The 25,880-nt window shown below is 37.3% G+C and overlaps 1 protein-coding gene and 1 long non-coding RNA gene across 3 annotated transcripts in view; one reads left to right on the top strand and one right to left on the bottom strand.

Moving 5' to 3' along the window:
- The window catches only part of USP32 (ubiquitin specific peptidase 32), a 242,241-nt gene that overhangs the window by 48,089 nt on the left and 168,272 nt on the right, over positions 1-25,880 (top strand). For both annotated transcript variants that reach the window (XM_003996605.6, XM_011289074.4), the window contains exon 2: positions 23,507-23,634. In XM_003996605.6, coding sequence (XP_003996654.4) covers positions 23,507-23,634 — 128 coding nt within the window. The remainder of the gene's footprint in view (positions 1-23,506; positions 23,635-25,880) is intronic.
- LOC109494292 overlaps positions 5,884-25,880 on the bottom strand; it is a 124,639-nt gene continuing 104,642 nt past the window's right edge. The window contains exon 2 of the long non-coding RNA XR_002149027.2: positions 5,884-6,094. This is a non-coding gene — a long non-coding RNA (uncharacterized LOC109494292). The remainder of the gene's footprint in view (positions 6,095-25,880) is intronic.

The raw sequence follows: 25,880 nt of genomic DNA, 5'->3' as shown, positions 1-25,880 counted from the left end.
TCTTCAAGTCTTTTTTTGCTTACCAGTTCCTTAATCTCTTTCCTCTCACATTTTACTAAAAGCTGTAAGGAGAAAACAAGTCTTCAGCAGTTTGCTTAGAAATATTCTATGCTAAATATCCAATTTTGTCACTCAAAAGTTTTGTGTTCTATGAAAACACTAGAACATGAACATAGTTTAGCCAAATTCTTTGCCATTTTTTAACAAGGATAATCTCCCCTCCAGTTTCCAGTAACACGTTCCTCATTTCTGTCTGGTATCTCACCAGAATGGCCTTTAATGTTCATATTCCTAACCTGTATTCTATTCATGATATATTCTTTTTTAAATGTTTATTTTGAGAGAGAGAGAGAGAGATCTCAAGCAGGGGAGGGGCCGAGACAGAGGGAGAGAGAGAATCCCAAGCAGGCTCCATGCTCAGCATGGAGCTGGATCCCTCAACTGGGGGATCTGGGATTGTAACCCAGGCTAGAATCAAGAGTCAGAAGCTTAACTGACTGAGCCACCGAGGCTCAGGCACCCTTGTTCATGATATATTCTTTAAGATGGTAAAGACTTTATCTGTAGCTTTCTTTCTGAACCTCACCAGGATTGCCTTTGAGTATATGTTTATGTGAGTGTGTGTATGTAGCCCAAACTCACAACCCTGCAGGGCTTGACCCCGAGAATCATGAGATCATGACCTGAACCGAAGTCAGACGCTTAACTGATTGAGCCACCCAGGTGCCCCTTCAGGAGTCTTCTTAGAGGTCCTCCCTAGCAATTTTGTCTACATTTCATTGGCCATTTCTAGTTGCAAGGGAAGCTGGAAAGTATAGTAGTTTTTAGTTGGGAACATTATCACCTTCAATAAAGTAGGATTCTGTTTTTTGCCAGTTGTCCTTCCAATCTCAATCCCTGTAGCTCTGCTTCTTGCACCGTATACTCCATTTATATCAAACTATTTGCAGTTCCCTGATTATCTGTGCTGCTTCATTCTGTTATATGTGTTTTTCTTGCATGGAATACCTTTTAGCCTTTTTGTTTTGTTTTGTTTTGGTCAGGTGATCCCCTTAAAGAATCAACACCTCTTTTTTTTTTTTTAAGTTTATTTATTTATTTTGAGAGAAAGAGTGAGCGAGAGCAGAGAAGGGGCAGAGAGAGAGGGGGAGAGAGAGAATCCTAAGCAGGCTCTGCACTGTCAGCACAGAACCTGATGCGGGGCTGGAACCCACGACCCTTGAGGTCATGACTCGGGCTGAAATCAAGAGTCAGATGCTCAACCGACTGAGGCACCCCAAGAATCAATACCTCTTGGAACCCTTTCTTAGTCACCAACTCAGAATTAATCACTCCCTATTTTGGGACTCCATTTTAATATCTCTGCTTTAACATTTCCTATCTAGTATTGCAGTTATTTGGAGTGTGCCAATCTTCCCTACTAAAATTTGAAGTATTAGAATGTGTGAACTGGGTCTTATTCATCTTGATAGTACCTGACACATAGTAGCATTTAATAAATGACTGTTGAGAAAAATCAGGTAAAAGTACAATTTTTTTTTTTTACTTTTTTTTTTTTTTAACATTTATTTTTGAGACAGAGAGAGACAGAGCATGAACACGGGAGGGGCAGAGAGAGAGGGAGACACAGAATCCGAAACAGGCTCCAGGCTCTGAGCGGTCAGCACAGAGCCCGACGCGGGGCCCGAACTCACGGACCATGAGATCATGACCTGAGCCGAAGTCGGCCGTTCAACCAACTGAGCCACCCAGGCGCCCCTAAAAGTACAATTTTAAAAAAGGAGGAATGTTGTTATGCTTTTAGGCCACATGCAGTTCAGAATTGCCTCTAGGAACTACTGATAATGAATAAATAGGATATACAGACTACAACATTAATTTTTTTAAATTTTAGTTTATTTGAGAGAGAGAGAGAGCGAGAGCACGGAGGGGAGGGCCAGAGAGAGAAAGAGAGAGAGAATCCCAAGCAAGCTCTGCACTGTCAATGCAGAGCCCAATGCAGTGCTTGAACCGTGAGATCATGACCTGAGCTGAAATCAAGAGCCCAATTGACTGAGCCACCCAGGCATCCCTACATTAAAATGATAAAATTAGAGAAATTTCTGAAATTCCTAGTTGATTGATTTGAAGGTACTTATTGCTTAAAACAAAGTTAAACAGAATTAGTCTCGATAGCTCTGCTTTGTAAATGAATTTTTATAAATGGATTATTTTCAGGTTATGCTTACCCCTACCTTTTTAAAAAATCTATCCTTAGCTACAACTTTCACTAGCTCTGTTTCATCTTTGGTTTTCTTTCCCAGGAACAGTGTGTCCATTGCCTTGCTAAGTCATAACTCATTATAGAAGTGAAGTTGACTAAGGGAAAAGAGAAAAGTTTCACTTAAACTCTGAGGGAAAAAGGCTCTAGAATCTATCTAGATATGGGAGTCGCTTGAAACTAGACTACTTTTTCTCATCCTTTTGCCTTGGACTACATGTCTTTTCTTCTGCCTCCCTCTCCCCTCTTCCCTTTCCCTCTTCCCACCCCCCTCCTCCCTCCCCCGCCTCTTTACTCCTTAGTCTTTTTTTTTTTTATGGTTGATTACTTCCATTTATTTAGATTTTCTTTAATTTCTGTCAGTATTTTGTAATTTTTAACACTAAAAAGTTTTTTTTTTAATTTTATTTTTTATTTTTAAAAATTTACATCCAAATTAGGATATAGAGCAACCATGATTTCAGTAGATTCCTTAGTGCCCCTTACCCATTTAGCCCATTCCCCGCCCCCACAACCCCTTCAGTAACCCTCAGTTCTCCATATTTATGAGTCTCTTCTGTTTTGTCCTCCTCCCTGTTTTTATATTATTTTTATTTCCCTTCCCTTATGTTCATCTGTTTTATCTCTTAAAGTCCTCATATGAGTAAAGTCATATGATTTTTGTCTTTCTCTAATTTCACTTAGCATAATACCCTCCAGTTCCATCCACGTAGTTGCAAATGGCAAGATTTCATTCTTTTTGATTGCTGAGTAATACTCCATTGTGTGTGTGTGTGTGTGTGTGTGTGTGTGTGTATACGTATATACACACACATTTTTTTTATCCATTAATCCATTGATGGACATTTGGGCTCTTTCCATACTTTGGCTGTTGTTGATAGTGCTGCTATAAACACAGGGGTGCATGTGTCCCTTCGAAACAGCACACCTGTATCCCGTGGATCAATGCCTAGTAGTGCAATTGCTGGGTTGTAGGGTAGTTCTATTTTTAGCTTTTTGAGGAACCTCCATACTGTTTCCCAGAGTGGCTGCACCAGCTTGCATTCCCATCCTCCTTAGTCTTTTAATAGATCTTGGATACTGAAGTTCTTTGTGAAGAAATAAATTGCAGTCCCCTTTCCTTCCTTTTTTTCTTTAAGACTAGGTTACTTCTGATTTCTGAAATGGTACCTTTAGGTGTAGTACAGATGGGATTTTGATCTCTCCCAGTTGGGTAGCATATCACATGTTTTTCTTCTGTCTTCTCCTCCCTTTTGATTTTGTACCTTTTCTAAGATGTTAGCTTGGAAGCTTAAGCCTTTCGCTCTGTTTTTGGCTAGATGTAATCTACTATAATGGTTGAGTATTTCTGAAGGAGAATGGTATGGTTGGCTTCTTTAGTAGCACTTCTTTTTTGTTAAGTACTATTTTCTTTAGTACCTATGTATGTAACTTGTCTTGCAAAGATTTGTAAATGTTTAAAAGGGGAGTGAATTCTTCAAGTGCCTATGGAAAAAAGAAAACTTAATACAAATATTTAGTGTTCATTATATGGCAGATTATATACATATATTTTTAAATTTTTTGTTCATTTAAACAATTTTTATGTTTATTTTTGAGAGTGAGAGAGAACATGAACAGGGGAGGGGCAGAGAGAGAGGGAGACAGAATCCAAAGCAGGCTCCAGGCTCTGAGCTGTCAGCACCGAACCCAATGTGGGGCTCAAACTTATGAACCATGAGATCATGACCTAAGCTGAAATTGGACGCTTAACTGACTAAGCCACTCAAGAGCCCCTGTTTAAAAAAAATTTTTTTAATGTTTATTTATTTTTGAGAGAGAGGTGGGGGAGGGGCAGAGAGAGAGAGAGAGAGAGAGAGAGAGAGAGACAGAGAGACAGAGAGACAGAGAGAGAGACAGAGGATCCAAAGCGTGCTCTGTGCTGACAGCAGACTGCCTGGTGTAGGGCTCGAACCCCTTAGCCATGAGATCATGGCCTGAGGTGAAGTCGAGCACTTAACCAGCTGAGCCACCCACGTGCCCCCAGATTATATTTTTAAAAAATGACTATGACAGTATCTCCCATCCCACTTGCTGCTTACAGTAGGACTTTGACACTTTCCCCATGAAAACCGGAATCTCTGGTTGCTCCTCTTAGATCTGGATAGGCTTGTGACTATAGCAGAAGTGACAGTCTTGTCATTTCAACTTTTTATTACATATACCAGTGAAATGTATTTGATTTCCTTTGCATGTTTTTCTTATATATTTTTTAAAATTTATTTATTTTTTGGGGGGAGAGGGAGAGAGAGAATCCCAAACAGGCTCCGTACTGCCAGCGCAGAGCCCAGTGTGGGACTTGATATCACAAACTGTGAGATCATGACCTGATCCAAAATCTAGAGTCAGACACTTAACTGACTGAGCCACCCAGGCACCCCTGTCTAATATTTTCTACCTAATCTTTCTCTTCAGCTTTGTTAACTTTCTTAATGTTTTTCTTCCCTTTCTCAATCTTGTCTTCTTTCTCTCTCTTGCATTGTTTCTTTGTCCAGGGAGCAGATAGATGGTAGGCATTTTGGTAAATATTTTTCCATAATCCTGGAAATCTCAAATTGAGGTCCAGTGACCCTTCTTCCTTCTCCTCTGTTATCAGAAAATGAAATAAAATGAGACGGGGTGGGTTTGTATGAGGGTTGATGATATATGGCTCTCTAGGCTTTCTTTTTCAAAATGTAAACTTTTTTCAGTGTGGAAAAAGTTGTGTCTATATGAGCACTGAACACTTAATAGAACTCTTAAATTTACTCTTTAAATTGCTTTCAGATTTGAATTCCCATTTAACAAAGTTTACACCTTGTTATACTTCTTTCACACTCTCACCAGAATAAAACTCAAGTATTTGTTGGCAGATTTTAAGCTTTTAAAACCAAGTACAAAGACAAAAAACAAAACAAAACAAAACACCGAGGACAATACCTTGTCTTTGTATCCCCCATAGAACCCAGCACACTGTTGCCAATTATATATAAATTAGGTGAAATACACAGATCTGTTTACTTTTTATATTTCATGTGTTATGGGCCACCCAGAATATACTTGGATTACTATGTAACTAAAAACTGCTAGACAATGAAATGCTTTTTCTGCTTGTTTGTATTTTAAAAACAAATTTAAAAATACCCTCTAGAGATGTCTTGGATTTCGTGAACTCTGAAGTACTTCTTGTGTTTTATCTATGGGTTAGATATAATAAGCCCCATTCTGTAATCTGTTGCAAAGTAGTCATATTTTTAAAATGAGTACATATTGAATTCTTGGTGACTTTAGTTCAAGCAGCTTTTGTATGATTGATTAGGAGCTTTGGTAGATAAATAAAATAGAGCAAGAGAATGTATGCATGCTTTGAGTAAATATCATATTTAGCCCAGCCTGTAGCCAGTGAATACAGATTGACTTACCAGATTGAACTTTTCATCTATTAATGTGAACTGACTCCTGACTTGCTTCTTTTATGTAATGTTGGTAGCAAAATTGTTTTGACAAAGGATGATTTTGTTTATAATTTTATGGAATGTTAATGACCTTTTATATTTTAGGGCGTTGATGAATACTCCTAGTAATATGACTTACTTGGCTTTGAGTAAGACAGCACTCATGCTTTAATCTAACACAGTGGTTTTGATACGTTCATTACAATGAATGACAATAGCCCTTCCCTTATGCTTGTCTGTCAAGAGCTGAAGAAGTTGTCGCCTTCTTGATATTTCCCTTCTTCCTCTTCTGCGCTCTTTCTTCTTCCCCTTTGTTCCAGTGTTAGGCGGTAGCTGGGTCAGCTGGGATGGTAATATTGGTCTATGGTAAGGAGGAAAGAGGATAAGGGCAGAAAAATTTATTGTTGTTTGGCTTTGTACCTTCTTTTTCCAGTCTTCATTTTCATACCTTTTCCAGAGTTAGGAATAGAAAATGAACAAGGTACACCCTCATTACTGCTAGAAATCCCTTCCTCCCAGACTATAATTTGTTGAGTATCCGTTACTTTCTTGTCTTTGTCAACTCCATATGTCTATATTCATTTTACAGAAGAGTAGGTACAGATATTAAGGAACTTGCCCATGTTCTCATAGCTAGTAAGTGACCTTGTTCAATTGAAACACACATATGTTTTCTTTCTGCCCTTAACCATTTGGCCAGAGGTTATCAAATGTGGCAGTGGGCTAGACATATCGAAACTGCATCTTGTTTAAAATTTTTAAAAAGTTAGTTGCCAACGCTTTTAAAGGAGAGAGCTTTCACACAAACACACACACACACACACACACACACACACACACACACACACATCATATTCTTGGTTTCCTCATTGCTACGTTGCAGCAAATGCCTGGAACTTAGAAGCAGCTGCACCCTGTAGGTATGTGTTCTCTAGGGTTCCACATACCCCACCTGGCCCACTTCATCATTTGTATTGCCCTCCTCATTCATCCCTGTAGGCATTTCAGTTTTTGAGCTTTGCATCATCACTCTTTACTAATGCTTGAACTTTTATTCAAGAACAAAGGAGCCACTGAATATTTTTATTAATACAACTTTTCTTTCCAATGTCAGTGTCAGATCTGAGAATAGTCAGGTGTAGGGGAGATAGCTGATGTTTCTGGCCTTTTCAGTTGGAATTATGCATGTATTTTCATTTATTTAGATAATATCTATTAATAGTGTTGGTAAAGGATCAGAGGGAATGTGGTTTAGAAATAGTGGAGAGTACCGAAGAAACATGGGTTTCTTGTTAGCACCCATTACCCTGAAGATGTAGTTCTTCAGCAGGACACAGACTGCTTGGAGTGAATTCAGTGTTCTCCCCTTAGCTCACCAGAGTACTTTGTTGCCTTTGCCCTGCTCAGAAAACCAAATGATGGGAGAGGGTGGGAAAATCTGGGATGGGAGAGTGTCCAGGAAGCCCAGATTGGCAACTTGCACCATTGTCTACATCTGAGGACTTTTCATTTTCCCATCCAGATGGGGAGGTTGATGACCTTAAAGCACAAGGGGAATTCCAGAAGTTACTTATCTATTGTCCTTCTCATCATAGTTAACTCAAGTCCAGTTACATTAGTCCCAGTCAATTGATAAAACCTGTAAATCTTATCACAGAGTACTGCAGTTTTCTCTTAAAAACATTGTAAGTGGTGGTTAGGCTGTTTATGTTGATAAGTTGCTATATTAGGTTTATTACAGGTCGGATAGGTTTTTAGAATGTCATGCTATATGTGATGAAATGTAGGAAGAATTCACAATAGAGACCTTTATAGAAAGTGTATATGGAAGTAATCACTAGATGCTGCTGTTTTGCTGTAAGTTGTGTGTACTAGTGTAGTTTTAGAGCACTTGTTCTCTCTTTTTAGGTGTTCTTCCTATGTGCCCAGCTATGTCTTTTATATTTACTATATTGTCATTATTTATTCATGAGTCTGTCTCTTAGCCATGGATTCCTTGAAGGTTTGTGTTCCGCATTGCATAGCACAGTGTTTGGGCATATGATAAGAGTTCAGTAGCTTTAAAAAAAATTTTTTTTTTAATGTTTATTTATTTTTGAGAGAGAGAGTGTGAGTGGGGGACAGGCAGAGAACAAGGGAGACAAAGAATCCGAAGCAAGCCCTGAGCTGTCAGCACAGAACCTAATGCGGGGCTCGAACTCACGAACTGTGAGATCATGACCTGAGCCAAAGTCGGACCCTTAACCGACTAAGCCACCCAGGCGCCCCCAGTAGCTTTTAATATTATAATTTTTATGATTTGCATTTCAGAATGCTTTTACTGGAAGGATTGTTTCAGTGGTTAATACCATAATCTTTGTTTTATCTCTGTTCCAGTATCTGCCCTTTCTGTGTAATTGCTTTTACTTCTTTTGTGCTACAATCAGAAAGTGATTATCCAGTACTTTCTTTTTATTACCAGATCTTGATATTTGATTGTGAGTTGCTAATTCTTACCAATTGAGTATTTTAAAAACTGAGATGTCTTGAAATCACCAAGGCTTTTTGTTAGATGAGATTTGTGTTAAATTTCCTTGAAAATCTGTTTTGATATGAGAAAATTTCTCCCTTATTCTTTGCCTTTGGTGTTCTCTTGTCTTCTCTTACACTTCCTGTTTGAGGAGGGATTACAGTTCTGTCCCTATAGCTTTCAAAAAGATTTTGGTTGGTTTCTTAACTTTCATGCGGAATGTTACAGATATACATTTGACCCTTGACCAGCTTGGTGGTTAGGGGCACAGACCCCGTGTGCAGTCGAAAATTCACATATAACTTTGATCCCTACTCCCCACCCCCAAATTTTTTTTAAAGTGGTATCTTTAGCCAGTGTGAGGCTTGAGCTCGTGACCCTGCGATGAGGCGTTGCATGCTCCACTGACTGAGCCAGCCAGGTGTCCCTGATTCCCCCAAATCTTAACTACTGTTGACTGGAAGCTTTACTGATTACACAAACAGTGAACACGTATTTTGTATGTTATATATATAATGTACTGAATTCTTATAATAAAGTAAGCTAGCAAAAATGAAATATTATTAAGAAAATCACAGGGAGGGGCACCTGGGTGGTTCAGTCGGTTAAGCACTTTGGCTCGGGTCAGGATCTCACTGCTTATGAGTTGGGGCCCCATGTTGGGCTCTGTGCTGACAGCCTGGAGCCTGCTTCAGATTCTGTGTCTCCCTCTCTTTCTCTGCCCCTTCCCTGCTCTCTCTCTCTGTCTCAAAAATAAAGATGAAAAAAAAAAGGGCTTAACCATTAAAAAAAAAGAAGAAAATCACAAGGAAGAGGAAGTACATTTATAGCACTATATTGTATTTATTGGTATTAAGTTTGTGTCATATGTTTACAAGATGAATTGTCTGTATCTACAACAATATTCTCTTTTTTGATATAAAACATTGTAGATGTTATATGTATTCCTAACATTTAGGCATCAAAAATGATAATATGAAAAAGACATTCATATTTACAGGTTTAATGATTCATTCATTTGTAGTGAAGAAGCATCAAGTATGATTGCTTTGTGGTAGCCTGGTGTTACTGGTATGATTGCTTCACAGTAGCCTACCCTAATGAATTCCTTTTTTTTTCTCTTCAGTTTTTAAAAAAATATTTATTTATTTTTGAGAGAGAGAGCCATGAGCAGGAGAGGAGCAGAGAGAGAGGGAGACAGAGGATCCAAAATAGGCTCTGTGATGTGGACTTGAACTTGCAAACTGTGAGATCATGACCTGAGCTGAAGTCAGATGCTTAACTGACTGAGCCACTCAGGTACTCCTAAAGAATTCATTCTAATGAATGAATCATTATGAAATTTTTGTGGCATACAATATTGTAGTCCTATTCATAATACAGTATTGGAAGCATTGTCACATTAAAAAAAAAACAACCCTGTGATAGATAGTCTGATAATGAAGTTTCTCCAATTATGAGAGAGACATACTGTATGTAATATAGTTTTTTGAAAGCAAAGTTATAAAACAGTAAGAAAACTTTATTGATACATTATTGATTTTATATTAAATGTCATCATAAAGATAGGCTATCCACTTCCACATGAGTTTTTTGCACACGATGTTCTACATGGTGAATAGTTCGATGATTATGATGACACAGAAACATCTACAGTTCTTGCTGTACAGTTACTGATTTTCACATGAAGACACATATACAAGAGATAAGTTTAATTTTTTTTAAGTTTGTTTATTTTGAGAGAGAGAGAGAGAGCGAGCACAAGCAGGGAGGGGCGGAGAGCGAGAGAGGGAGAGAGAGAGAATTCCAAGCAGGCTCTGCACTGTCAATGCAGAGCCTGACACAGGGCTTGAACTCACAAACACACTTAACTGACAGAGCCACCCGGGTGCCCCAAGATAAGTGTATTAACTATGACATATAATTGTTTAGTGTTCATTAAGTGGAAGTGGATCGTCATAAAGATCTTCATCCTCATTTTCTTCATGTTGAATAGGCTGAGGAGGAGGAAGAGGAGGGCTTGTCTTGCTGTCTTGGGTGGCAGAGGCAGAAGAGGTGAAAGAAGTGAAAGAGGCAGGAGATGCAGGCACACTCAATGTAACTTTATGGAAATACATTATAATTTCCATCTGACTTTTTTGCCTTTTCATTTTTCTAAAAATGTCATACAGGAGACGTCAGCATGGTATGGTATCATAGAAGGGTCCTGGTCAAAAAAGAAGTCAGAGCAGTCTTGACTAATTGAAATCCTTCTGCTGAATTGTCTAATGTCAATTTGTTTTCTGGCACTGCTTCTTTTACCTCTTCTTTCTCATCATCTGGCATTGGTTTGGAAACACTTACCTCCATCAATGTGTCTCCATCAACGTGTCTCCATCAAATTCTGCCTTGTGGTGTGGTGTCTCTTAGCTCTTGAAATTCTTTAAGATCCCTATCTTGAAACTCTTTATCTCCCACCTTTTTTGCCATATGTACAGACTCTTTCATGTTTTCCTTGATTGGCTCTGTTGTAAATCTTGTGAAGTCATGCATAACATTTAGACACAGTTTTCTCCAGCAGGAATTTATTGTTTCAGGCTTTGATAGCTTTCACTACTTTTTGTGTAACAATGATGACATCTTCAGTGGTGTAATCTTTCCAGACCCTCATGATGTCCTCTCTTTTTTTAAAATTTTTTTTTTCAACGTTTATTTATTTTTGGGACAGAGAGAGACAGAGCATGAACAGGGGAGGGGCAGAGAGAGAGAGGGAGACATAGAATCGGAAACAGGCTCCAGGCTCTGAGCCATCAGCCCAGAGCCTGACGCGGGGCTTGAACTCCCGGACCGCGAGATCATGACCTGGCTGAAGTCGGACGCTTAACCGACTGCGCCACCCAGGCGCCCCCTTTTTTTTTTTTTTTAATTTTTTTTTTCAACGTTTATTTATTTTTGGGACAGAGAGAGGTGATGTCCTCTCTTATCGGGGATCTCTTCCATAGCATTGACAGTCCTTTTCACAGAGTACTGTGTGTAATGAGCCTTAAAGGTCTTCAATGACCTGACCCCTTGGATCTAGAGGCTGAATTAGAGATACTGTGTTTGGGGGCAAGTAGACTGTTTGACACCTTTGATGGTAAAGTTATGGGGTTCAATATCAGAAGAATTTTTTTTATTTGAAAAATGTGATTAGTCACTCATTCCTCTAAGCAAACCTGAGACTACCAAGTTCTAGTCTCAGATCACTGCTTCAAAAATTGAAATTTGTCATTGTTTTTCCATTCCTCAATTCCAGTGTCCGCCCCCAGAATTTGTACCCCTTTTCCTGTGTAAGGGATTCCACACTTGAAGAGTCTTTTCTTTTTCTTTTTTTTTTTAAAGACTCTTAATAGGGGTAGAGACCACCTTCGTCCATAAGAGGGGAAACCCCAGTTTCCCAGACATTTTTGAAGTTGGACATGGCGTGAGGCTCCACCACTCTGGTGACCACATGCCAGATTCTGACTCAAGGCATGCTGACACAGAGGCTGAAAAACTGTGCAGAATGCATTTGGCACAGGTGGTATGAGTGGCACTAGTATTGTCCTGTTGCCAGGAGCAGCAGCAATAGCAGCCCTGACCACAGGGTCCATTGTCCAAAGTTTAATAAAGATGAGAATCAAAAGAATTTTATTTTATTAAAAATTGTTTTTAATGTTTAATTTTGAGGTCGGGGGCGGGACACAGAATCCGAAACAGGCTCCAGGCTCTAAGCTGTCATCGTGGAGCCAGATGTGGGGCTCGAATTCACGAACCATAAGATCGTGACCTGAGCTGAAGTTGAACGCTTAACTGGTTGAGCCACCCAGGTGTCCCCAAGAATTTTAAAAAGTAGATTTTACTGGCAAGGTACTTCCTGACTTCAGGGACAAAGCAATGGTAGAACCAGTTTAGAAAAAGGATTCTTGTTGTCCAGAGACTTCTTGCTCTACAACCAAATGATGGCAGCTGATGTTTATCTTTTTCCTTTCAAGGCTCAGGTGTTAGCAACTTTATAGTTGCTGATCATGAACCTTACTGCATTTGCACAAAACAGTACAATTAGCCTATCTCTTCCCACCTTAAATCCTAGTGCTTGTTTCTCTTCCTTACTAATAAATGTTCTTTGTGACATTTTCTTCACAGGATAGGGCACTTTTGTCTGCATTAAAAACTTGTTCAGGCAGATATCCTTCTCAGTGATTTTCTAAATGGCATTTGAGAATTCATCTGCTGCCTCTTGCTCAGCAGAAGCTGCTTCTCCTGTTATCTTTACATTTTTTAAGCCAAACGTCTTTCTAAAATTCTCAAACCGTCCTTTGCCGGCATTAAATTCTTCAGCTTGCTTTAGAACCTTCACCTTCCTTTTGCTGTAAGTTGTCATATAAGGACTTCAGTTTTTCTTGAATTGAAGAATCTTGAGTCTACAGGTATGCCTTTCTTGTTAGCAACCTGCACCCACATAAAAGCTGCATTTTCAATACAAGATCAAAAAGTATTTCACAAAAAGTTCAAGGTTTTCACTCCTGCTGGCACAGATGTGGTGATGGCTTCATGAATTTTCCTTTTCTTTTTTTACAACAGTACTTATACTGGATTCATTTATCTTGAAATCAGGGGAACCGCAGCTACAGACCTCAATCTGTGGTACATATCAAGCAATTCAGCTTTTTCAGACTTTTCTCTGAAAAGTCTGGGTGCACTTACAGCATCACTAGTGGCACTTTGTGTGGGTCTTGGTGTCATTCAAGGCTTATGGTTTTGCACTAAATGTGATGAAAACTACATGAGAACCATGAGAGATCACTTTTTACTGTGATACACAGTTTACTGGAGAGATGAACTGTTCGTGTGGAAATGGTTAGCATCACATAGAGTTTGAAGCAGACAGTCTTAACACTTGAGCTCACTGCAATAGCAACAGGAGGTGGTTACTAAATTATTACAGTAGTACAGTATTACTACAGTTAGTTTTATGCAGTTATGATTTAATACTGCATCTTTACATTTGTTTACATTTGTCAGTTGGAATGGCACCATGTACAGACTGTGTGTGTAAGTTTTGATAAATTTTAACTTTTTTTAATAGATTTTGTATATTTTATGATAGTAAATGATAAAATAGACTAGTATCTACATATATTTCATGCATTCATGACATACCTTTTCAATTTTTTCAATATCTCTGGGCTCTTCAGCTCATCTGTGAGTTTTTTCAAATTACAAACCTCTAAAAAATTTTTCAATATATTTATTGAAAAAAGTCCATGTGTAAGTGGACCCATGCAGTTCAAACCTGTATTGTTCAAGGTTCAACTGTACTTTGAAATGCTTCTCCTCTTTTTTTCTAGGTTGTTAAGAAAAACCTAAAGTAAAATTAGTCCTTGAGATTTATTTTTTGAAGGTGAAATGCTTCTTAAAGCTATTCCCACTGTGGTTAGAGTCTTTGGTTTACTGTCCTGTCCTCCTTGTTTTTCTTTTTTTTTTCTTGAGCCCTTCTTCATTTTTGATCTGGTCTTATCCTCTAGGCCTCCTGTATAGCTGTCATCCTGGGGTGTCATATCATAATCAGCCCAGGGATTCCCTTTACTTCTGTCATGCTGGAGTCCGTGTTTCCTAGGTCCCTTTTCTTTCTTTTGTTTATCCTCTCATTTTGATGTAGAACATTCTCTTATAGTTGGCTGGGAAAAGGCTCAAGAGATTATTGTTACTTTCTCATTGTTACATTTTTTGGTACCCATCCAACTACTAACCAGGCCCGACCCTGTTTAGCTTCTGAGATCAGACAAGATCAGGTGTGTTCAGGGTGGTATGGCCATAGACTTTTGGTACTTATTTGGATATAATTTTCTTTTTATCCTTCTCTAAGATTATTTGGAGGTTTTTAGTAATTGTTTTCTTCTTTCTCCATTATTTCTATTCATTCCTCTCACCCCTGTTTGTTTTGGTACCTTCCCTTGTTGGAATCTTCCTCAATATTTGGTGCTTTTTGGCTATTCATTTTTTAAAGGTCTATTCTATTGAAATATAATCTAGATATAATAAAATGCACAAATTTTAAGTATTCAGCTTAATAAGTTTTGACAAATGTTTCTCTTGTGTAATTGCCACCCCAGTCAAATATATAAAACCCTTCCATCACCTCAGAAGAGTTGCCTCCTACCTCTTTGCAGTCTGTTCCCTACAGTCCCACCCACACACCCTTTACTTCATCATTGGTTAGCTACTAGTTGTCTTTGTCATCATAGCTAGTTTTGCCTCTGTAAGATATTGATATAATGTAGTCATACAGTGTATGTTCTTTTGTGTCTGATTTCTTTTGCTCAGTATCATTTTTGAGATTCATTTATGTTGTTGCATTAATCAGTAATTTCTTTATGTTTATTGCAGATTACCATTCCTTGTATGGATATACGACATTTATTTTTTCACCAGTTTATGGACAAAGGAGTTGTTTCTAGTATTTTGGCAAGTTTATTTATTTTTGTTTAACTTTTTCATTTTTTTGAATGTTTATTTTGAGAGAGAGAGGAGAGAGAGCAAGCACAAGCGGGACAGGCATGGAGAGAGAGAGAATCCCAAGTAGGCTCCATGCTGTCAGCACAGAGCCCAATGAGAGGCTCAGTCTCACAAACTGTGAGCCGAAAACCTGAGTCAGAAAACAAGTGTCAGACGCTTAACCTACTGAGCCACCCAGGCACACTATTTCTTTATTTTTGAGAGACACACACACACAGAGAGAGAGAGAGAGAGAGAGAGAGAGAGAGAGAGAGAGAGAGAGAGAGAGAATGAGAATGGGAATGGGTTGAGGAGGGGCAAAGAGAGGAAGAGAGAATCCCAAGTTGTCAAACCCATGAGGTTTCTCTCGCTACTATGAACGTTTATTGAATGTTAATCTATGTGCCAGGGACTCTTCAGTCTTTATTTTTTGGGTCCTTTCTGTCTTACACAAGACTGTAGACCAGTCCCTTTCTCTTGTCCTTTGGAGACTATACTTTCTTGTTTTCCTTGTTTTAACTATTCCTATTCAGTATTCTTAGAGTATTTTCTCTTTGTCTGCAGATACTGTAAGCATTGATTTATGTGGTTTTGTCTCTGACTTATTGTGCTGCTTATTTGTGGTTTAAAAAATTTTTTTTTATTTTTTATTTTTTAAAATTTACATCCAAATTAGTTAGCACATAGTGAAACAATGATTTCATGAGTAGATTCCTTAATGCCCCTTACCCATTTAGCCCATCTTCCCTCCCACAAACCCTCCAGTAACCCTCAGTTTGTTCTCCATATTTATGAGTCTCTTCTGTTTTGCCCCCCTCCCCGTTTTTATATTATTTTTATTTCCCTTCCCTTATGTTCATCTGTTTTGTCTCTTAAAGTCCTGAGTGAAGTCATAGGATTTTTGTCTTTCTCTGACTGACTAATTTCACTTAGCATAATACCCTCTAGTTCCATCCATGTAGTTGCAAATGGCAAAATTTCATTCATTTTGATTGCTGAGTAATACTCCATTGTATATATATACCACATCCTCTTTATTCATTCATCCATCAATGGACATTTGGGCTCTTTCCATGCTTTGGCTATTGTTGATAGTGCTGCTATAAACATGGGGGTGCATGTGTCCCTTTGAAACAGCACACCTGTATCCTGTGGATCAATGCCTAGTAGTGCAATTGCTGGGTCTTAGGGTAGTTCTATTTTTAGCCTTTTGAGGAACCTCCATACTGTTTTCTAGAGTGGCTGCACCAGCTTGTATTCCCACCAACAATGCAAAAGAGATCCTCTTTCTCTGCATCCTCACCAACATCTGTTGTTGCCTGAGTTGTTACTGTTAGCCATTCTGACAGGTGTGAGGTGGTATGTCACTGTGGTTTTCATTTGCATTTCCCTGATGATGAGTGATGTGGAGCATTTTTTCATGTGTCGGTTGGCCATCTGGATGTCTTCCTTGGAGAATTGTCCATTCATGTCTTTTGCCCATTTCTTCACTGGATTATTTGTTTTTTTGGGTGTCAAGTTTGATAAGTTCTTTATAGATTTTGGATACTAACCCTTTATCTGTTATGTCATTTGCAAATATCGTCTCCCATTCCATCGGTTGCCTTTTAGTTTTGCTGATTGTTTCCTTTGCTGTGCAGAAGCTTTTTATTTTGATGAGGTCCCAGTAGTTCATTTTTGCTTTTGTTTCCCTTGCCTCTGGAGACGTGTTGAGTAAGAAGTTGCTGTGGCCAAGATCAAGGAGGTTTTTGCCTGCTTTCTCCTCGAGGATTTTGATGGCTTCCTGTCTTACATTTAGGACTTTCATCCATTTTCAGTTTCTTTTTGTGTATGGTGTAATAAAGTGGTCCAGGTTCATTCTTCTGCATGTTGCTGTCCAGTTTTCCCAGCACCACTTGCTGAAGAGACTGTCCTTATTCCATTGGATATTCTTTCCTGCTTTGTCAAAGATTAGTTGGCCATATGTTTGTGGGTCCATTTCTGGGTTCTCTATTCTGTTCCATTGATCTGAGTGCCTGTTCTTGTGCTAGTACCATACTGTCTTGATGGTTACAGCTTTGTAGTATAGCTTGAAGTCTGGGATTGTGATGCCTCCTGCTTTGGTTTTCTTTTTCAAGATTGCTTTGGCTATTTGGGGTCTTTTCTGGTTCCATACAAATTTTAGGATTATTTGTTCTAGCTCTGTGAAGAATGCTGGTGTTACTTTGATAGGGATTGCATTGAATATGTAGATTGCTTTGGGTAGTATCGACATTTTAACAATATTCTTCCAATCTGTGAGCATGAAATATTTTTCCATTGTTTTGTGTCTTCTTCAGTTTCTTTCATAAGCTTTCTATAGTTTTCAGTGTATATTTTTCACCTCTTTGGTTAGATTTATTCCTAGGTATTTTATGGTTTTTTTGTGCAACTGTAAGTGGGATCGATTCCTTGATTTCTCTTTCTGTCGCTTCATTGTTGGTGTATAGGAATGCAACTGATTTCTGTGCATTGATTTTGTGTCCTGCAACTTTGCTGAATTCATGAATCAGTTCTAGCAGTTTTTTGGTGGAATCTTTGGGTTTTCCATATAGAGTATCATGTCATCTGAGAAGAGTGAAAGTTTGACCTCCTGGCTAATTTGGATGCCTTTTATTTCTTTGTGTTGTCTGATTGCAGAGGCTAAGCCTTCCAATACTGTGTTGAATAACAGTGGCGAGAGTGGACATCCCTGTCTTGTTCCTGACCTAAGGGAAAAGCTCTCAGTTTTGCCCCATTGAGGATGATATTAGTGTTGGGTCACTTGTATATGGCTTTTATGATCTCGAGGTATGCTCCTTCTATCCCTACTTTCTTGAGGGTTTTTATCAAGAAAGGATGCTGTATTTTGCCTAATGCTTTCTCTGCATCTATTGGGAGGATCATATGGTTCTTGTCCTTTCTTTTATTGATGTGATGAACCACGTTAATTGTTTTGCAGATATTGAACCAACCCTGCATCCCAGGTATAAATCCCACTTGATCGTGGTGAATACTTTTTTTAATGTATTGTTGGATCCGGTTGTCTAATATCTTGTTGAGGATTTTTGCATCCATGTTCATCAGAGAAAGTGGTGTATAGTTCTCCTTTTTAGTGTGGTGTCTGTCTGGTTTTTGAATCAAGGTAATGCTGGCTTCATAGAAAGACTTTGGAAGTTTTCCTTCCATTTCTATTTTTTGGAAAAGTTTCAAGAGATTAGGTGTTAACTCTTCCTTAAATGTTTGGTAGAATTCCTCTGGAAAGCCATCTGGCCCTGAACTCTTGGTTTTTTTGCAGATTTTTGATTACTAATTTGATTTCCTTACCAGTTATGGATCTGTTCAAATTTTGTATTTCTTCCTGTTTCAGTTTTGGTAGTGTATATGTTTCTAGAAATTTGTCCATTTCTTCCAGATTACCCATTTTATTGGCATATAATTGCTCATAATATTCTCTTATTATTGTTTTTATTTCTGTTGTGTTGGTTGTGATCTCTCCTCTTTCATTCTTGATTTTATTTATTTGGGTCCTTTCTCTTTTTGATCAAACTGCCTAGTAGTTTATCAATTTTGTTAATTCTTTCAAAGCATGAGCTTTTGGTTTCTTTGATCTGTTCTACTGTTTTTTGGTTTCAATAGCATTAATTTCTGCTCTGATCTTTATTATTTCCAGCTTTATTATTTCTGCTGGTTTTGGGTTTTATTTGCTGTTCTTTTTCCAGCTCCTTAAGGCGTAAGGTTAGGTTGTGTATCTGAGATCTTTCTTCCTTCTTTAGGAAGGCCTGGATTGCTATATGCTTTCCTCTTATGACCGCCTTTGCTGCGTCCCAGAGGTTTTGGGTTGTGGTGTTATCATTTTCACTGACTTCCATATACTTTCGAATTTCCTCTTTAACTGCTTGGTTAGCCCATTCATTCTTTAGTAGGATGTTCTTTAGTCTCCAAGTATTTGTTACATTTCCAAATTTTTCTTGTGGTTAATTTCGAGTTTCATAGCATTGTGGTCTGAAAATATGCACGGTATGATCTCGATCTTTTTGTACTTACTTAGGGCTGATTTGTGTCCCAGTATATGGTCTATTCTGGAGAACGTTCCATGTGGACTGGAGAAGAATGTATATTCTGCTGCTTTAGGATGAAATGTTCTGAATATATCTGTTAAGTCCATCTGGTCCAGTATGTCATTCAAAGCCATTGTTTCCTTATTGATTTTTTGATTAGATGATCTGTCCATTGCTGGAAATGGGGTGTTGAAGTCTACTATTATGGTGTTACTACTATCAATGAGTTTCTTTATGTTTGTGATTAATTTATTTTATATATTTGGGTGCTTTCACATTTGGCACATAAATTTTTACAATTGTTAGGTCTTCTTGTTGGACAGATCCCTTGATTACGGTATAATGTCCTTCTGCATCTTGATACAGTCTTTATTTTAAAGTCTAGATTGTCTGATATAAGTATGGCTACTCCGGCTTTCTCTTGTTGACCATTAGCATGATAGATGGTTTTCCATCCCCTTATTTTCAATCTGAAGGTGTCTTTAGGTCTAAAGTGGGTCTCTTGTAAACAGCATATAAATGGATCTTGTTTTCTTATCCATTCTGTTACCCTATGTCTTTTGATTAGAGCATTGAGTCCATTGATGTTTAGAGTGAGTACTGAAAGATATGAATTTATTGCCATTATGATGCTTGTAGAGTTGGAGTTTCTGGTGATGTTCTCTGGTCCTTTCTAATCTTTGTTGCTTTTGGTATTTATCTATCTATCTATCTATCTATCTGTCTGTCTGTCTATCTATCTATATATCTTCTCTACCCTCAGAGAGTCCCCCTTAAAATTTCTTGCAGGGCTGATTTAGTGGTCACAGACTCCTTTAATTTTTGTGTGTCTGGGAAACTTTTTATTTCTCCTTCTATTTTGAATGACAGGCTTGCTAGATAAAGAATTCTTGGCCGCATATTTTTCTGATTTAGCACACTGAATATATCCTGCCACTCCTTTCTGGCCTGCCAAGTTTCTGTGGATAGGTCTGCTGCAAACCTGATCTGTCTTCCCTTGTATGTTAGGGACTTTTTTTCCCTTGCTGCTTTCATGTTCTCTCCTTGCCTGAGTATTTTGTGAATTTGACTATGATATGCCTTGATTTTCAGTTTTTGTTGAATCGAATGGGGGTCCTCTGTGCTTCCTTGATTTTGATATCTGTGTCTTTCCCCAGGCTAGGAAAGTTTTCTGCTATGATTTGCTCACATAAACCTTCTACTCCTATTTGTCTCTCTTCCTCTTCTGGGACCCCTATGATTTTGATGTTGTTCCTTTTTAGTGAGTCACTGATTTCTCTAATTTTTAAATTGTGCTCTTTTGCCTTAATCGCCCTCTTTTTTTCTGTTTCATTATTCTCTATAATTTTGTCCTCTATATCACTGATTCTCTGTTCTGCCTCATCCATCCTTGCCACTGCTGCATCCATCCATGATTGCAGCTCAGTTATAGCATTTTTAATTTCATTCTGGTTATGTTTTACTTCTTTTTCCTGCAGAAAGGGATTCTAATCTATTTTTGACTCCAGCTAGTATTCTTATTATTGTGATTCTAAATTCTGGTTCAGACATCTTGCTTTTATCTGTGTTGGTTAAATGCCTGGCTGTCGTTTCTTTGTGCTCTTTCTTTTGGGGTGAATTCCTTTGTTTTGTCATTTTGAAGGGAGAAAAGGAATTAATGAGGTAGAAAAATTGAAATAAAGGAAATTAAAATTAAAAATTAAAAATACACACAGACACAAAAATCAAATAGATGATGCTAGATCTTAGGTGTGTTTTGGTCTGGGTGTTGAAAGTGGTTTGACAGATTAGAGAAAAAAAGGTGGGGGTGGGGGGAGAAAAAAAAAGAAATCGTTGGAGAATTTGAAAAAATGAATACACTGAAGTAGACTAAAATGAGATGATGATGGTAAAATATAATTTGAAAAAATATACACAAAAGTAAAGAATATAGTAGAAAAAAATTAAAGAACAATATTTTTAGTATTTTTCTTTAAATTTTTTCTTCAATTTTAATTTTTTTCTTTAATTTCTTTAATTTTCTTTATGATTTTAATTGCTACCTATATGCTGATGACTCTCCTCAAACCTCTCCTGAGTTTTACACTCATAATCGTAAAAACTCAATGAATTTCCCCAAGGTTCTTCACATGCTGTATATCCTTACCAGAATTTATCATGTTTTCTTCCTCACTTACTTTTTTTCTTACATTCCCTTTCTGCATGGAAATGCCATCTTACAAGTTTCCCTGACTAGAATACTGAGTAGTATTCTAGATAGCTTCTCACTCAGGCTTCAAGTTCTACTGACTTCCTTGTACACATTTCCCAGATTAGCTTCTCCTTTTCTTGTATTAGCAGTCTACTTTTTGCTTCTTTACACTACTAGCAGAATAAACTGTCTGAATTGTATCTATGTCCTGTTTCTTATCTGCCAGGAGTTTGTATCTGAATTGAATGTGACCATATCCCTTCCTTATTATGACAGAGCAAAATTTTTATGCCTTGGTCAAATGACCGCCTATGTAGGTCTATCATTTACTGCCCCTGCCTTGTTTATTTTGTTCTAGTAACATAGAATTCTCCATACATTCCATACATCATTGTACTTTGAAACAAACTATTATCTCTGCCTGACATGCCTTTGTTCCTTTGGCTTTGGTTAGCCTTTAAATTTTTATGTAATCATTCTCTCTGTCCAGTCTTCTTTTCTTCCAGCTTGGGCTAAATCTACCATTTCTCTGCCTCCATTATGATCCTTGAACTGACTGTGTAATATTAAAGGGTATTTTTCTTGTCCTTGTAGACAGATATTGTTCTATTCAGTGAAAAAAGTCTGCAATGCCTAAAATAAAGTAATGACTCTAATTTTTTTGATAATGGGGGCCTAAAAATGTTAGGTTGTTAGGGTGCCTGGGGTGGCTCAGTTGGTTAAGCATCCAAATCTTGATTTCTGCCCAGGTCATAATCTCACAGTTCATGAGATTTAGCCCCACATCGAGCTCTGTGCCGACAGGGTGGAGCCTGCTTGGGATTCTGTCTCTCTGTCTCTCTCTGTCCCTCCCCTGCTCTCTCTCTCTGAAAAATAAACATTTTTTTTAAAAAAGGAAAGAAAATAAAATGTTAGTTTGTTAAAATAATTATTTATAGAAGATTACTTTCTTCATAAATGATGACAAAATTTAAGCTAAACTTGGGATCTGTCCTTCACATGGATAGATAAGTGCTGAAGAAGTACAGATAATATAATTTTTATCCCAAAGGAAATGAATGCATTGTTGCTGAAAACATATTATTTGCAGAATCTAATGCCATTTAGATTATCAGCTAATTTGAAATACTTGTTACCTCTTCCTTGCCCCTGCCTAAAATTTGTATGTTTACTATTCTGTTGTTGGAAAGTAGTGGGTCAACAATTTTCCCATTTATTTTCTTCGTTAGATTGGAAAGTATTGGAATTATGACAAAATATCTTTGGCTTTGTCATACTTATCTGGAAAGAGAAATGATATTTTTATTAGGAATAATATTTTGTAATATTTTATTAGGAATAATATTTTATTAGGAGTAATATTTATATTTTTTAGGGCCAGTTTTTATTTGGAATTTGGTTGGAAAAATGTAAAGATTTCTTTAATTTGATTTTAAAAAAATTGTATAGTTGACATACAATATTATATTAGTTTCAGGTATATAACATAGTGATTCATTGTTTATATACATAATGAAGGGTGCCTGGGTGGCTCAGTTGGTTAAGTGTCCAACTTCAGCTCAGATCATGATCTCACGGTTTGTGGGTTCCAGCCCATGTCGGGCCCTATGCTGACAGCTCAGAGCCTGGAGCCTGCTTCGCATTCCATATCTCCCTCACTGCCCCTACTCTACTTGTGCTCTGTCTGTCTCTCTCAAAAATAAATAAACATTAAAAAAATTGAAAAAACTATATATATATACATAATGAAATGGTTGTCACCTGTCACCATACTAAGTTAATACACTATTATTGACTATATTCCCAATGCTGTACTTTACATCCCTGTAATTTATTTATTTTATAACTGGGAGTTTGTACCTCTTTATCTCCTTCACCTATGTTGTCCATCACCTCATCCCTTCTTTCTTCTCAGGCTATCACCAGTCTTTTCTCTGTATTTATGAGTCTGTTTCTGTTTTTTTAGATTCCACATATAAGTGAAATCATACAGGATTTGTCTTTCCCTGTCAGACTTATTTCACTTAGGATAATACTGTCTGAGTCCATTCATGTTGTTGCCAGTGGCAGGATTTCATTTTTTTTATGGATGAGTAATATTCCACATTATATATCTAGATATATCTATACCGTATCTTCTTTATCCATTTATCAGTTCGTGGACACTTAGGGTTGCTTCCATAATTTGGCTATTGTAAATAATGCTGCAGCGAACATAGGGGCACATCTGTCTTTTCAAATTAGTGTTTTTGTTTTCTTTGGATAAATGCTCAGAAGGGGGGGGTGGGGGCAAATACTCAGAAGCGGACTGCTGAATTGTATGTTATTTCTATTTTTAATTTTTTGAGGAACCTCTATACTGTTTTCCATTGTGGCTGCATCAGTTTACCTTCCCACCAACAATGCACAAGGATTCCCTTTTTTCCACATCCTTGCCAACACTTATTTTGAAAAAATGAAGATTTTGAAAGACTTCTTTTTTCTTCTGGTTTCTTACCCTCTTCAATTTCTGGATTACAGTTACCGACGTAGAGCTGAAACGACTGAAAGATGCCTTCAAGAGGACCTGTGGACTCTCATTCTATATGGGCCAACACTGCTTCATCAGGGAGGTGCTTGGGGATGGAGTGCCTCCAAAAGTTGCTGAGGTAATCTTTATATTCTAGGTTTTCCTTTGAGATAGTTACCCACCAGCCTGAGTTCCTGAGGAGCCTTCTGGCCTTAACATGTATAATCTTCCTCACAGTTATTTTTCTTGCCAAGTAGGTAAACAGGTATTTTTATTTTATTTTTACTTTATTTTATTTTATTTTATTTTATTTTATATTTTATTTTTTTTATATTTCATTTCATTATTTCATTTTTTATTATTTAAATTCAAGTTAGTTAACATACAGTGTAGTCTTGGTTTTGGGAGTGGAACCCAATGATTCATCTCTTACATATGACACCCAGTATTCATTCCTAAAAGTCCCATCCTTAATGACCATCACTCCTTTAACCCATCCCCCCACACACCTCCCCTCCAGCAACACTCAGTTCTCTGTATTTAAGAGTCTCTCAAAAGTTTACCTCCCTTTATCTTAAAGCAAGTCTTATTTTAGACGTCAGTATAATTGTGTTTTTAGAGGCCATAGGGGCGTAACACAGATCTGCAGTTGTACTTTTATATTTTTGAGTTTTAATAGCCACTGATTATAATCATGGGACCATTTGTATGACTGGCTTCTTATTCTTATAAACTTTGTTACTCTGACATAAATTTTATGTTGGGAATATGTTTTATAAATTTTGTGTTAAAGAAAACCTTTCCATTTTAGTAAAACCTAATTAAATTAATTGTATAAAATTAAGTGTGGGGGCACCTAGGTGGCTCAGTTGGTTGAGCGTCCAAATTCGGCTCAGGTCATTATCTCACAGTCTGTGGGTTCGAGCCCCGCGTTGGGCTCTGTGCTCAGAGCCTGGAGCCTGCTTCAGATTCTGTGTCTCTCTCTCCTTCTGCCCCTCTCCCACTTGTGCTTTGTCTCTGTCTCTCTCAAAAGTAAGTAAACATTAGGAAAAAAAAATTAAAATTAAGTGTTATAAATGAAATGCTAGCTCACTGGAACCTGTAAAGGCTTATTTAATTTCTACCAAAAATTTTCCGTAGAGGTAAAATGTGCTAAGTTGATATAAATATACTCTTTCTAAAAATAGTTAATTATTTTATAGCTATAGACACAGATATGCACTATGTTATTCTGAATATGAAATGACAATAAAACACTGAAACTGTTAATAAAACACTGAAAATTATAGTTATTTTAGGCTTGGTATATTATAAAGAACCATAATTCACCATTCTTAATTAATGACAGTTTCTGTTTCTAACCTGTGTTGTGTGCTTTTGAACCTGAGGTTTACATAATATAGGGTTTGCATTTTTAATTTTTATCTTTTTTTGGATCAGGATATATGTTGCATTAATTCTCTTAAATGTATTCTTGTGTAAAATTATGTATTCTGCCATTGTTTCAGAATTATGATAGAGTTAAGTTTTTTCTTAATACTACTTATTGAGCTTTCTGTTTCAGCATGAGTATTAACCATTTTAACAATATTTAAATCTTTTGACTTATGAAATTAGGAAGTTTTTACATTTGGTTTTTAATTTTGTTCATGCTTTGTAGTTTTCATTGCAGAAATCAGATGTCTGTCAACTGAACAAAATGTTGTAAATATTATTTGTTAATAAAAAGGAATGAAGTTTTCTGATATGTGCATGGATGAACCCGTAAAACATGCTAAGTCAGGGAAGCCAAACACAAAGACACAATTTTTTAAATTCCATTTGTATGAAATGGTGGGAATAGCCAACTCTATGGAAACAGAAAACAGATCAGTTAAAATTTTAGCTGATTTTTTTTCTTACTCTCTTTTAATAGCACCTGCATCTTCCTCCCATGTTCTGCTATTGGACAGGCAATTCATGCATCCTATGTTTTGGAGGAATCTGTCCTTCCTGGGATGTCAGGCTACTTGGTTGCCTCTGACAGGCTCAAGAAATGTTGTATGATAGTTTATCTGGCTTTTTCTGTTTTTTAAGTTAGGAGTAACTCTCTTTCAGACTTTGTACATATAAGGTGGAAGTGGAACTCCTTGCAACATCATTTTTATGTAAATATTCCATAAATTTCATTCCACCCAAAACTATTTCAGGGATCTCTGTCCTTTGGACTCTGTTGAGAGTCATCACTGGCTAGAATAATTAAGGTAGTTATTTTACAAGAATGATCTTAATTTTAAATTGTAAACAATTTGTAAACAATGATAGTGTCAGGTTTCAGTTTCATTGTAGTTAATGGCTTTTGGTGTAAACTCTAGCACTGTATTAAACACATATAAATTCTATAAA

Source organism: Felis catus, chromosome E1, assembly GCF_018350175.1.
Source record: "Felis catus isolate Fca126 chromosome E1, F.catus_Fca126_mat1.0, whole genome shotgun sequence".
Classification (NCBI taxonomy): Eukaryota; Metazoa; Chordata; class Mammalia; order Carnivora; family Felidae; genus Felis; species Felis catus.
This window is presented reverse-complemented; position numbering and strand designations above follow the sequence as displayed.